The 15159-nt window shown below is 44.6% G+C and overlaps 1 protein-coding gene across 1 annotated transcript in view; it reads left to right on the forward strand.

The window, feature by feature from the left end:
- The window catches only part of bcat1 (branched chain amino-acid transaminase 1, cytosolic), a 73910-nt gene that overhangs the window by 25948 nt on the left and 32803 nt on the right, over positions 1-15159 (forward strand). The window contains exons 3-4 of the mRNA XM_041203515.1: positions 6092-6292; positions 14647-14757. Coding sequence (XP_041059449.1) covers positions 6092-6292; positions 14647-14757 — 312 coding nt within the window. The remainder of the gene's footprint in view (positions 1-6091; positions 6293-14646; positions 14758-15159) is intronic.

Raw genomic sequence — 15159 nt, forward strand, 5'->3', positions numbered from 1 at the left:
TCTCCCTTGCTGCAATGCCTGATTAAGCATCATTTAAGGGGTTTGGCGGGTTAGCTCATAAATTGTTAGTAATAGTCAAGCTGTTCTGGGTTATCTGTGAGTGTTCTGTGCTTCCCACTGCCCTGTCTTCATGCTGTTTTTCACAAAGGCTTTCAAAGTACAAATTCGTTTGACTGTGGAGCTGAGATGCTCTTATCAGGCTTAACTCTCCCCTGTCCACCTCTGTAACCCACGTATTTATTTGCTCAAACTCAGGCACTTTTACAGCTCTCATTGCTAGGAGGTTAGTGAACTGTACTTTGACTTTCACCTTCTCTAGGGACTGTAGTTTTGTGTCTGGCTCTTCACTTTTAGTGAATTTTCCATCAACACAGTTCTGATTGAGGTTTAAAGCTTGGTCTGTTTCATCTTGTTTATTAGTGATTAACCCTGCATGAGTTTCACTGCTGAGTTTGTTGAGGTTTCGGATTTTCAGATTTGAACTTGCTAATTTGATTTACCAGTGCGTAGATTTCATTGGTATATCCCTTGTGGTTTTCACAAGTGTTGCCTGCTTTGGGGTAGGTTCACCTTTCTTCCTCTTCTGTTTTAAGAAAGGGCATTGCCCTAACTTGTTCCATGTCCCCTGGAACACTACTGCCTTCAGATGGATGTTCAGCTTCTGCTATACTCCCCTGAGCTTTTCAACTAAGTGGATCATCATAGTCACTCTTTCTTAGTCTATTTGGAAACCTCCCTGGTCCCTGCTTTTATGATGTGGCAGATGGTAATTGCCGAGCTGACCAAATCCCAAAGGAAAACTTGGCCAAGCTATCACAACAGTTTGCAATTTGTATTTTATGAGAAGGTATGTGCACTGAAGTCAGAGTGAAGATTCCACCACCACTTTTGGAGATTTTAAGTATTAACTTAAAACATATATTAACAAAAGAGAAGAAAACTTACAGACACAAGATTACAGTTACACAGTTAAATTTAGTCTTACAACATTTTGCAAAAGACTTCTACTTAAATAGTCTCTCAAAATAAACACCCCTTTTCAGGCAACAGTCCAAATAGATTCTTAATATATAAAGAATCCAGTAATATTACCACAAGGAACCCACTGTTGCTATAAGGGAGATATTTCACAGCTTCTCTCTCCCTCCCACTTGACAATGGAAATCCAAGGCTTTTGACAAAACCTTGCTTTCTGGAACAAAAAAGCACTTCCTTGGGGTGGTCAAAGGCTGCTTTTTCACAAGTCTGTCTTCTCATAGTCCTCCTTTCAAGATCTCACATGGCCACTTGTCTCATACAGCTTTTGGTTCTTTGTTTAAATATATTTTTCCCCTTTGATCTTTAAATCTATTGTTTTAAACTTTCTTTGGAAGTTACTTTTCCCAGAATATAAAAATCTTTCATATTTTCATCATAGCCAACACTTTTGGGAAAAATAAACTTAATAACTTTGCCTTATTTATTTACGATATTTGCCAGTTGTAAAATTTTCTGTTATCCCTCTTTGAAATTCAACCTCTAGCAATTCACTATTCACTCCTCACTTATCTCCTAATACAAATTCCATTCATACTGTATCTACTTGGTTCTCATCTTAGCTCACCATCTCCATTTCAAAATGCCTGCTTTTACACCTAAACCCTTTGATGATTTTAAACCTTGCAGTCTGACTGTCTTCAGTTTAATTGAATTAGTCACACACACACACAAACACAAACACACACACATATATATACACACAAACACACACACACACACACACACACACACACACACACACAGCCCCCACAAGCCTGCTTCAGTATCCCACAATAATATTAGGAAAAATGATATTCTCTTTACACCACATGAATCTGCCATAAAACTGTTGGCCAAGCCAATCATTGACTCATTAGCTCATTCCTTTGCCTTGGAAATTGGCATTCCCCTAACCTGTTTCATGTCCCCTAGAATACTACTGCCTTCAAGTGGATGGTCAGCTCCTGCCATACTTCCTTGTGGCTCTTCATCCGGGTGAGGCATCTCCCTCACTATCTGCTTTTCTGTTTGGGAACTCCATTTCTCCCTGTTTAAACCAGCCATGAAGCTGTCCATCAAACTAATTACTGGCCCATCTCTCTTTTCCGTTTTAATCTTTACCGCCCCCTCGTAGACCTCTTTTATTTCTGCTGGTCCAACCTTGGTCCTTTTAACTTCCTCAGTTTCTATCTTGGCTCTTTGTACTCCTGCTCACCTGTCTTTTGCTCTTTTAACTTCAAGTGGCTCTCCAGCTGCCTCTTTACCTGCTTTGGGATTTTCCTAGTCCCCGTTCAATTCTGAGAAAACCGTATGTATCTACCAACCCAATTTTCAGGTCATTCTCTTTGTCTGTTTTGAATTCTACTGGTCTTTCTTTCACCCTACAGGCCTAACCTTGGCCTTCTTAAATTAAAATAGCTTTTTCTTAGCTAACCCAACCCTCACAGGTTCTGTTGCCTCCTTTTGAGCCTCTGAACATTCTCCAGCTCTCTGCACCTCTGCAAAATTCTGCTGCTTTTCTCCAGCCTCTTTAAATCCAGGTAGCCCCTTTCCTAGCTACTTCCACCCTTACAGGTTCCATTGCCCCCTGCAGGGCCTTTGAACCATTCTCCGTTCTCTGTACTCCTATGAATTCCAGATGGCTTTCTCCAACATTTTCAGCTTCTTTTGATCCAAGTAGCTTCCTGTGACTTTTCAGGTATGTTATCCTTTGGTCTGCCTGGGCTGCCTTTATCTCCCCTTCTAGTTTACGTAGCCTTCTTAGGAAAGTTTCTTCTCTTTCCCTTTCCTTTTTTTCTTTCCTCTCTTTCCCTCTTTTTCTATCTCTTTTTCTAATGCTTGGAGTCCTAACTCTCTTTGTCTCTGTTGCAGCTGTATTCTTGCCAAGTCTATTTTTTTCTTACTCTTGTCTTAGGCTTGCAAACTAATTCTCTGGCCATGCAGTTTAACATCACACATATTGCACCTTTCAGGTGAAACTTTAGTTCTAAATGCCCAGCTATCACTCTTAGCTCTTCGAGGGACAGAACTCTTAAATCCTCATAAGCAACTCTCTTCTAGAAAAGCACTGGCATTAAATGAGGACATTTTTGCACTTTGGTATATGACAGTCCCAAGGAAACCTTTGCAGTTCTTAAAATTGTTTTAGAAAAAGCAATTTACTTTCCCCACTCTAATTCTTTCATTACTCTATGGGAACAATTCTGGATAAGAGCCCGCTATTTCTTTTACAATCGGATGAGGAGGAGTGAGCTGGCTCCCCTTTAATCAGCCCCCTCGGTTGGTCACAACTAAGGTATTTTTTAAATTTCTTTTCCCTGTAGATGCTTTTCCAATCCAAATGTATTTAGTTTTTAATAAGGAGCCAATCAAACCAGGTTTCCTTGAGTCAAAGAAAGAGTAAGTGTATTATTTGCTAATCCCGAGAGAAAATAATAAAAGACACACGTATACACAGACAAACAGACACAGACACACATATCAGAAGCAAAGTAAAGTCCAAATAGAAGTTATATGAATGAATATATGATTAAGTCCTTTGCTTGCCCTTGAGGCATAGATTGTTGAACGCTGCGGCTGTTTGAAGTTAGCTGGTCTCCTTCAGAAGTAAGGTAAGTTAGAGTCCAAATAAAAATTAAAAGAAAATATACAATTAAGCCCTTTGCTTGTCCTTTAGGTGTAGATTGTTGAACATTGTGGCTGTTTGAATTTAGCTGGTTTCCTTTAGAATCTTGGAGTTGAGTTGAAGTTCAAGTAACTGCACTTTGCTGGAGACAATCTTAGCCTCAGAGAGAAAGAGAGATTCCTTGCTGCTCCCTTCCGCAGTGTTCCCAGATTACTTTGATTTTCTCTCTCTGATTCTGGCTTGGCAAAACCAACATTTAAACCTTCTATCTATTTACTCCAAGAAAGAATTTGATTAACATGTCTTGTAGTCATTGTTGTTGAACAAGTAATTGCCCTTTTGATCTTTCATCTCTGCACCTTTTGATACGTTTCAAGATAGTAGAAACCAACATGGGGTTATTTCATTTGCAACAGGGCACCTTGAGTGTCTGTTGGGTGTATCAAGCTAGTTAGCAGTTCCCGTTGTCTTTCCTTCCAAGAGTTCCTGTTTGAAGTGGACCTTGACACCCACAGTGTGAAATTCCATGCAACATGTCAGGACAGGTCTGCAGTGCAATCTATATAGGAACTTTCCAGAAAAGTGATTACCTGACAACCAGACTTCAGGTGACTAGTGGTAGCCATCTTCAGTCAGTGTCTTTTTTTGTATTTTTTTTAAAAAAGGTCCTCTTTTAAACAGTTCAATATATTTTTGGTCGGCTAATGAAGTTATAGGTAGACCTAAGTCACAATTTTCTCATCGTGACAGGATACAATCTTAAAATTGATTGGCATCCCACTCACAAACATTCACTCCCCCCACCACCAACACACAGTGGCAGCAGTATGTATGATCTGCAAGATGCACTGCAGGAACTGCCCAAGACTCCTCAGAGAGCAGCTTTCAAATCCACGACCACTACTGCCTAGAAGGACAAGGGCAGCAGGTACATGGGAACACCACCACCTGGAAGTTCCCCTCCAAGCCATACACCATTCTGACTTGGAAATATATTGCTGTTCCTTCACTGTCACTGGGTTAAAATCCTAGAACCCCCTTCTTAACAGCACTGTGGGTGTACCTAACCACATGGACTGCAGTGGTTCAAGAAGGCAGCTCACCACCACCTTCTCAAGGGCAATTAAGGATGGGCAATAAATGCTGACCTAGCCAGCAACGCCCATGTCCCATGAACGAATATGAAAAATAGAATTAGAGCTTGGTCACTCAGGGATGAAAGCAGTATGCACTTTTACACACAAAGGCTAGTGGAAATCTGGAATTTTCTCCAAAAAAGGACTATAAATGCAGGGAGACAATTGGAGGTTCAGGTTGAGATAAATAAGTTTTTCTTAGGCCAAGATATCAAGGGATATGGAGCAAAAGTAGGTAAAAGGTGTTGAGGTGCAGGTAGGCTATGATCTAATTGAACGTGGAACAGACTCAAATGCCTGAATGCCCTCCTCCTGTTCCTGTATTTTGATGAATGCTTTTTTAAATTCATGCTTATACCCAATAACTCTAAGAGAGTTCTCGAACATCTGGGTGCCAGGCTGGGTGACAGTGCCAACTGTGTGACTGGCCACGAGGAGGTGAACAAGAGCAGCTACTCTTGCTTCCTACTTTGAGATTCCCTCCCCTCTCCATTGAAAACTGCTTCCTTTGCTCCCCCTTCTGATGACCCGACCAAGATAGGGAACTCGGCAAATCTGGCACATCTGGTGGCGATATCACTGCCTGATGCTTGGTGTGATGGTCGTAGGTGACTGCACCTCAGGAAACCTTGGATACGCAGCCCCGGTATCATGAGGTGTGGGCTCTGTAACCGACCATTCCTATTGGAAGTGATGAATCTCACAATGACTTCTTATACACAATCATTTCTAAATGGGTCTCTTACCCCAAAAAACTCTAAAATAACCATGTGAAGTACTCTGTTTTACAAGAATGCTGTCAGAATTGAGAGGATGTAGTTATGAGGAAAGATTGAATAGGCTCTGGTCCTTATGCTCTGAAGAGGAGGTCTGACCAAGGCCTTTAAGATGGAGGGGTTTAATAGAGCAGATGTGGAGAAACTGTTTCCAGAGGAGGCCAGAACCAAGAGGGCATGAGCCTAAGAGTTCTTAACTGATCTAATAAAGAATTTAGAAAATATTTCTCTACACTGTGTGGTAAGAATTGGAATTCACTATATTGTGAAATGGTTTAACCAAATAGCATTGATATAATTAAGGGATGGATTGATTCATGTAAGATGGAGAAGAGAATAGGAGGCAGAGTGGAAAGAGGTAATTAGAGTGGGAGGAGGATTGTGGAGTTTAAACACTGGCTTTGACCAGCTGAGCCAAATGACCTGTTTCTATGTGGTAAATTCAGTGTAACATTGTGTAAACTAACTGTACAGAAGCTTTGAAGCTGGTGTTTCTTTAGCCTTAATGTATATATTTTTTGCTTCTTTTCTTCAAGGCTGCAGATCTGGATATTGAATTGGTTCAAACTTCAGCAGAGAAGCCGGATCCTAACCAGCTCGTTTTTGGGACGGTGTTCAGTGATCACATGTTGATGATTCACTGGACAGCTGCAAGAGGTTGGGAGAGACCACAGATCAAACCTCTGCAGAACCTGTCGCTGCATCCTGCGGTGTCAGCTCTCCATTATTCAGTGGAGGTGAGTTGACGAAAGCGAGGGTCCTGCCTTGGCTTCACATTGTTTTATTCACAGTGTCAACTGTGGCACGCTTGGTAGCACTCAGAATCACAGAACTGTTCCGGCGAAGAAGGAGGTCATTTGGTGTATCGTTTCAGCATTGACTCTCCGAATGAGCAACTCACCCAGTACCATTACCTCACCTTCTCCCCGTAACCCTGAATGTTGTACCTTTTCCAGATAATGGTCTAAAACACGTTTACCTCTGAGTTAGAAGCTTGTGGGTTTGATCATTAAAACAGAGGTAATCGAGCTCATAATCCAGGCTAACACTCTTGTTGCAGTGCTGAGGGAGTTCCGCCCTGACAGAGGTGTCATTTTTTGAGTGAGACGTTAATCTGAGGCACTCTTAGGTAGAAGCTCCCACGCCACTAATTTGAAGAAGAGCAGGTGAGTTCTCCTGGTCAATATTTATTCCTCAGCCTATGTCACAAAAACGGATTATCTGGCCATCATCACACTGCTGTTTGTGGGAGCTTGCTGTGCACACATTGGCTGCCATGTTTCCTATGTTACAATAGTGACCGTACTCCAGGAGTGCACAGTTAGCTGTAAAACGTTTTGCGATGTCCTGAAGTCATCGGAACGATCAACGATGCTATTTAATGCAAGTCTTTCTTTCTTCATTGAAACAGAACAGTTTCATTTTTAATTTAAATGAGGAAATCTGGGGTATTACACAGGTTGGTGCATTATAATCACTGGGTCTGCAGCTATCCCCAGACAGGCATTGCCTCTGTGTAACCATGGCAGGATTTTCCCCGCATTGGGCACACATGATGGGCGGACCCGGGAACAGCCGCAAGACTCACCGCCGCCTGCAATCGGGCTCCAACCGCGATTCCACGCTGGCTGGCCAGTGAACGCTCTAAGAGCCTCAGCGCTGCCGGGATAGGGGCAGGAGGAGTGCGAGCGCTGAAGTTTGCACAAGCACAAGGAAGTGCGTGCTGACAGTTCCCTGAAGGCACAGAGCTGCCTCAGGGGGCTGATGGGTTTTAGTGTGAAAAATAAGCTTTCTATATATTACACAAATATGTCCCCACATGTGACTCAGTCACATGAAGAGGGACATGTAAGAAAGAATGAAAAAATTTTTTTTTTTTTTTTTGCTTTTTTTTTAAAAAAATTTACCATTGGAAACCTCATCCTGCCCATGGATGAGGTTTTGTTTGAAATGCAAAGGCCACCTGGCCTATTCACCCGCCTGCCAACCGAACGGTTGAGTGAGTAGTGAAAAATACAACTTAATTAATTACTTAAGGGTTTTAATAGATCTCTTAATCGTTGGCGGGCACGCTGCCGCTTCTTGCACATGCCCACTGACTGAAAGGTGGCGAGAGTGTGGAATGACACTGGGACGCTCGTCTGACGTCATCGTGTACTATTTCACCCCCTTTTGGGTCGGGTGCGTGCATGCCCGCGGGACAAAAAAATCCTGCCCCAGAACTCCCCTCTCTGTCAGGCATAGAACCTTCCTTTCTGTTGGACGCAGACCCGTCTCCCTGTCAGACACAGGCTCCCCTCTCTGCCTCAATCTATTAACAGTCTTGCCAGGAATGGGCTGTGCAAAAGCAGTGCTCACTCCCATTATTTAAGGGTGGAAATGTTTATAAAGCAGGAAGGTTGACACGTAACATGAATTTGTCGGGTTTAAGTATAGAGCCAGGGGATCAGGTCTCTATCCTCATATCAGGACCATTTTATAGAGCAGGTTTGACTCTGCATCACATTTATACTTCATCTGGTTTCATTGTGAGATTACCCCTTTCTCCAGGAGTCTCAGCCTGCCTCAGTCTGGTGTCAGCTTGGACTTACATAGTTATATGGAATGTATAACAGAAAAACAGGCCATTTGACCCAATAAATCCACGCTGGAATAAGTACAGAAAATGGTGGAGATACTCACTAGGTCTGGCAATATCTGTGGAGCGAGAAACAGAATTAACTAGTGGGATATTCTGATCCCACCTGCCGTGGGAATCGTTGCGGATGGGATGGAAAATTTGGCGGACCGGCAAAGGTTTGTGGGCTTTGGGTGGGAATATCCAGTCTGACGGTGGGCTGGACTGGAACATCCCGCCAAACGTTTCTGGTGGTTTATGATCCACATGAGCATTCTCCCACTCTACTTCATTTCACCCCATCAACATATCCCTCTATTTCTTTCACTGTCATGTGTTTATCCAGCTTCCCATTTAAATGTGTTCATGCCATTCACCTCAATCACTCTGTGATTCTGCAGAGCTCTCTGAATTCCACATTCTTACCACTTGTTGGGTGAAGAAGCTTCTCCTGAATTCTCTGTTGGATTTTTTAATATTGATCTGAAATTTATGGCCATCTAGCACCGATCCCCCCCAACGAGTGGAAATTTATTCTCTATGTCTCCCCTATCAAACCCTTTTATAATCTTAAAGACCTTTGTCAAGGCACTCCTCAAACATCTTAAAATGTGTAAAACACTAATAGCAAATCAACAGAATTTAATCCTTTTTAATTTTCAGTTCGACCAATGCTTAAGAATTGGAAATGTAGAAATAGAGGGATATGTGGGATGAGATGAAGTAGAGTGGGAGTAGGCCCATAAATACCACAAATGTTTGCCAGAGTGTTGGCAATGTAGATTTTTTTTTAGTGCATTGGACCTTTTAAATGTAGATTTTAGTAGATGTAGTAAATAAAATTTCGTAAATGTAAATTTAAATGTGGATTTTAGTTGGTTAAGTTAACTCAGGGCATTGCACAACCTTCTTTACATCAGTAGTAACTTTAAATATTGGCACAACTCCCTGTGCAACCCGAGTAATGTGTGCACATTCTCATTCGTACTCTGAGATGGACACAAACAACTGGTGTCAGATGATGTGCTGAATATCCTCTGGCCCCTGGGCTCCTATTGCACCCCTGGCTCCCACACCCCAGCACACCCCACACCCCCACTGTTCCATCACCCCATGCCACTGCGGTTTAGCCATTCTTGCCCGCTCAACTGGTGAGGTGAGGACCTGAAATGGTGCTAGGAGTCTGGTAAGTTCCGTTTACACCGTGTGTCTTCGGCCAGCGCAAGATGGCTGCCGATACCCGTGGGTGCCTGCGCAGGAATCCAGTGATGTCACTCTGCTGTGCCCAGCATGCTGGTACCACCCTCTGCACATGCGTCAACGACGTCACCACGCACATATACCATCTGGCTGTTTCTGTGCTGTTTCTGGGAATAATTTGTCTTTTATTCATTCACAGGATGGGGTTATGTTAGTCACTTCTCGTAATTAGTCCTGTATTAGCTACATTTACATGCAGCAATGATCTTCTTCGTGTTATTGTATGCAGATGGGTTTCACCCTTCCTTGTTGCACCTGAATGCTGTATGGAAATATTGTAAATTGAGTGAACTAATCCAGTTACAGAGATAGCCAGTCAAAGATAAAGGAAAAACAAGGCCATTAAGATATGCCAAGCTGCCTAAAACACGGCTATGACGATTTGAGCAGTACAATCTTTATTCCTGGCTGCTGCCTGCTCTCTCGCTGCACTGATGTAACAGAGTCAAACAGTACAACTGCACATGTACACCTTTGGCAGCATACACAGCCTTCCGCTTAACCAACCTGAGGCCATCAGAGACCTGTGAAACACTTCACACCTAATGAAGCAGTTGTGAACTGTCATCACCGTTGCATTGTGGGAGACACGGCAGCCAAATTTACACACAGCAAGATCCCGCAAACAGCAATGTGGCAAATAACCAGGTAGCAACTTGTGTTGCTGTTTGATTGAGGGATAAACCAGGACAGCGGGGAGATCTCCCCTGCTCTTCTTTGTGTAGTGCCATGGGATCTTTCATATCTGCCTGAGGCCCCGGTTTAACAATACATGTGACAGTGCAGCATGCCCTCAGTATACACTGGAATGTCAGCCCGGATTATGTGCTTCAGTTCCTGAGCGTTCCTCCGAGGTGAAAGTGCTGCCCTCTGAACCACGACCGACCTCTGTTTATAGGGACATTAAATGTGATTTGTCAAAGATATTTTAAAGATGCAGAGTTTAACACAGTAATTATATGTTATGTAGCAAAAATCCAAATTTCTGTGGATGTATGCATTTTATACAGGAAAGGTTTCATTTAACTTTTAAAATGGGGTTGCAAATGGCTCAGTGATTAAACTTGTTAATATTTTGAGTTAGAGGTCCTGTTAAATTGTAGTATAATAATTTTCAGTTTGTGTGATTCTGAACCATTTTACAGTTATTGATAGGTGTGAGGGATCTTTATTGTGAAGAGAACGATCGCTAGTCCTGCTGCTGTCTGGTTGCACTGGAGAACCCGGTATCAGCATCCTGCAGGACATGCCCTTACAGCACCCTCGTGTGGTTGTTATCAGATGCTGCAAGTGTGCAGCACAACTGAAAGAAAGAACTTGATTGAGAAACTGGGCTCATGAGCACTTGTTTTTGGGCGCTATGGGTGCCCTTAGAGCACCAAAATGACATCCGCGGCCAACACATGCACGTTTGGGGCAAATGGCACCGAATGCCATATTAGTAAGTGACTGACCAGTGGAAGAATGCAGAGCAGGCAGCTCATGTCGTCAGTCAGTGTGAAAAGCTGATTTGATAGCAGCGCTGCCAGCTTGGAGCTGATCACTCCGATTGCTGCCTTCCCTTAACCTGGCACAGCTGAACACATGTTCAGCAGCAAGGAGGAAGCCCCACCCACAACTGGGCTATTTAAAGGCATACTTTCAGGTTAGTTACTCGTTGATTTCTTCTGGCTGTTGCTTTGATTCTACAAGTGTTTGCTGTTTTCTGTATTGTCCAAAGTTGCAGAAGTCTACAGGGAGTGGTGTTGAAGGTGCTGAAGGAGCTTTTGCTGACTTCAACACTTCTGTAAAAGAATAGTCGCTCCCACACATGGGTGCAGTAGTAGGCACTCAGCCTTGGAATACCTTGGAGGAGAATGGTTCTCTGTAAGAGACTATATCTGCTCTGGGTGCTCAGGGAGCAATGCTCCTACCTGAACCTTATTGAGGAACAATGTGTGATACGTTTGCACTTCAGTAAATGTGTCCTCACTGAAATCTACCCTTTTCAGCAGCCATTACTGGAACTTCAGAACAACGTGAGGACATTATTGCCAATGGCTCTGGAGGCGACTGCATGATGAACCTTTTATGCATCAGGCTGCTTCCAGGCTGGAGCTGAGATATTTGCAATGTCTCACAGTTGGTCACCCACTGTTGCCTGAGATGACTGAAGCTCTCTATTCATTGAGAGCTCACTACGTTTCAGGCAGAGCAAGCAAGTGGCTTCACTAGGATTGCAGGATTCCCCATGGTGGAAGGTGTTGTTGACTCCGCACACATCACTCTGTGGGCGCCACATATCAATGCTGCCCTATACTGGAACCGAGAAGGGTTCTGCTTCCTCACTGCCCCCTTGCTTGTGATCATAGGTAGCACATCATGCAGGTCATACCCTGTATCCTGGCAGCAGCCTTCACTCAGCTGTTCTGCTCTGCCGGCCACGTTTGAGTCACCAGGGATAGCTGCAGCATGGCTGGTTGGAAGCTGCTGATCGAGGGAGACTGCAGATAGCCTTGCAGGATACCCCGGCATCTCTGGCCCGAGAATACCCTGCTGCACCACCTCAGTCTGGGCTGGCTGGCTGGCAGGGCACTGGCAGAGTGGCAGTGGTGGGAAGATGAATGCTGCCACCCTGAGAAAGGACAGCAGGTTTGTGCTCCATAGAGCCACTGTCATTCCCATGTGTGGCCCCTCAGCCAGTCTGTTGGAGTGCAGATTGCTGGACTGCTGTATAATTTGTAATCCATAAACACGATGGCAGCAGTCTGACTTCGCATGAGATCAGTTTTAAGCTTTCGCTGCAGCTTCTGTCGCTTCTGATGCTGCTACAATGCAAGCTGAGGCATTGGCTGTTTGATGCTGCATCATTCGTGGGCCCACAAATATGAGAATGGAGTTGGCTACCACTTTTACCCTGGAAGGGATGAATTCCAGTCTCTGCTGGACTGTTGGTGTTGGACTCCTCCATGCTTCTACACATTGAGAGCAGGTGTTTGGCGATATTCCCAAAGCACCAAGCAATTCAACGTGCATCCTCATCTGCTGGAGGCTGCTCCTTTGAACCCTCACCTGAGTCCCCTGCAGTGGAAACCAGGTGCGACCTTGCCCTTTGGAGAGGTGGCACTCGCGCCATTCTTGCCTCCAGTCCTGTACTGCAGCTCATGTACCGTGTCACACCACACGCAGATAATCTATCTGCAAGTTGTGCACAGTGGCAGTATCTGAGCCGTCGGCTCAGCCTTACATCTTGTAAGACGATGGTTTGTGCCATGGTGGTTAACTCTGTGTTAGGCATCGCCTGGTGTGGCTCAGGATCCCCACTCTGGCCTGCAGTCTCTGCCACATTTGCTGCTGAGGGAGACAATGGGCTGAGAAGGTGCACAATTCATTGGCCTCTGTTTTCTCTGGGCCCTCTTCTCAGCCAACTGACCTTTTCATTTCTCCTCGCCTATTCCGATGCCCTTCCAAACAGTCGGCCTCCAGAGGTCACGGCCATCAGTGACAGTCTCCCAGTTGTCAGTGTCAATGTCCGCCATCTTCATATCTCACTTGCAGGTGTCCTTGTAGCGGAGGTATGGACGCCCAGGAGGTCGTGACCCAGTGGCCAGTTCACTGTGCGGAAGGTCTTTGGGTTTATGGCCGTCAGCCATTCGGATAGCCTACTCCTGATCCTGAGTCCTGTGCTCCTGTGTTCCATACGATGAATGTGATGAGCCAGTGCAGATGTTGCTGCCTCAGCAATGAGTGTTTGCTGATGGAATTAACATGCTCCAGGACCCCTGAGTTGGTGACCTTGTCCTGTCAAGAGATGTCAGGATTTGGCTGAAGCAGTGAAGGTGGAAATTGTCCAGGCTTTTTCCTGCCTGGCGTATGTTGTCCAGGTCTCACCACTGTAGAGGAGTGCACTGAGGACACAGGCTTGGTAAACTCATAGTTTGGTGTTCTCAGTCAGGTTGCTGTTGCTCCACACTCTCTCACTCAGCTTGGACATAACAGCTGCAGCTTTTGCAAAGCAATGAAATCAAATGATTGGTGCTGTATCTTCATCAGCAATCTCTTCCTGCTATTTTTCCACTGCCTGGCCAGGTTCGACCACTTGGACACTTGAAAAGAGAAAGGCCCAAGGATAGGATTTGTAGCAATGCAAAGTGTATGAAGACATGGTGGAGCGTATGAATGTTAGGTATGAGTCCTGATTGATAGAGATTGTCGATGGGATGATGGGAGTGGTGAATTGAGCAGTGGCTGAGGCTAGTGGTCCAGTTAGTGGAATGTGGCATTTGAAGGCGTGCTCACTGACCTTGACCACTTGTGTAAGATCACTGAACTTCTTGCGGCACTAAATCTGTCCTCGGGACTAGACACATGGTATTGGCCTCCAGGACTGTCTGCTCCGGCTGCTTTCTGAGTCTGTGTCTGGAGGGCTTCCTTCCTCCTGGTGGATACAGGATATCTCTGCTCCTCCTTTTCACTTCCTTCATCAGGACTGGATCTGAAAACCTTGGAACTCATTCTCTCTCCTGTTCTGTAATGATTCGATGTTTTACTAGTCAGATTCACTCCTTGCATGGCTCCCAGCAAGGTGCTCCAGCCACAGTGTATCTCCCCTTTCAGAGGTGTAGACTAGCTTTAAGCAGTGTGGACTAGCTTTAACTGGTGCTAGGAAGTTAAGACTTCGAGCCCTTTTTACTGGTGGTGCGGCCACTGTCCAGCGCACAACAGCCATACAAAAGAGCAGGAAGCATGAAGTCGACACACTGACTGTATTGCATTGAACGGATGCGGGTTCCTCCTGCATTCTGATCCCCACACCCGCTTGCCGGGAATACCTAATTTTGCACCCCTTGCGTTTCCATAGTACCTTTCATGATCTCAGGGCATTGTAAAGCATTCCGCAGACTACGAGGCATTTTTGCAGTGTCATCACTGTTGTAAAGTAGAAATTGCAGCAGCTAAATTAAGCACAGAAAGATCCCACAATCAGCAGTGAGCTGATGGTTAATTTGTTTGAGTGATGCTAGCCAGGAGTCTGGGGAAAATTAACTAATTTTGTGCATTAACTCACCGTGTAGAATAGAAAATGGAACGATGCAGAAAACAAATCACGGGCCTTAATTGTGGAATTCAAAAATAACTAACCTCACACACACTTTCCTTTTGCCAAATAGCTGTGGAATCAGCTGCAAAGATTACGTTAACTGGCTTCTGACTTCACCTGGTCTTCCTCCACAGCTATTCGAAGGACTAAAAGCCTATCGAGGAGCGGACAATAAGGTTCGCCTGTTCAGACCCATGCTGAATATGGAGCGGATGCTGCGCTCTGCCAAGAGAGCCTGCCTACCTGTGAGTAGATGGAGAGTGAAGCTTTCCCTTTCAAATCCAGTTTTTGTGCACAGCCAGCAGTCCCATTACATTTATTTGCACGATGTTTATGACAGAACAAAGCATGCATGGGACCTTCTGGGCTGCTGCATGGCTGCACGCCAATGCAACTTAGCAGGAGCACAGGACAAATGCGACAGCACTTACCTTAACAGAGCAATTACTAACATAGTAAATGTATGGATGCCCTAGCTGCTGCTTCTAACATTGTGCATTTTCCTCTGTAATGCAATGCTTGAGGTAAAGGCTATGTAATCTTTTTTTATTTGTTCATGGGATGTGGGCATCACTGGCTAGGCCAGCATTTTTTGCCTATCCCTGAATGCCCTTGTTTGGAGGGCAGTTACAAGTCAACCACATTGT

This window comes from Carcharodon carcharias, chromosome 13, assembly GCF_017639515.1.
Source record: "Carcharodon carcharias isolate sCarCar2 chromosome 13, sCarCar2.pri, whole genome shotgun sequence".
NCBI lineage: Eukaryota > Metazoa > Chordata > Chondrichthyes > Lamniformes > Lamnidae > Carcharodon > Carcharodon carcharias.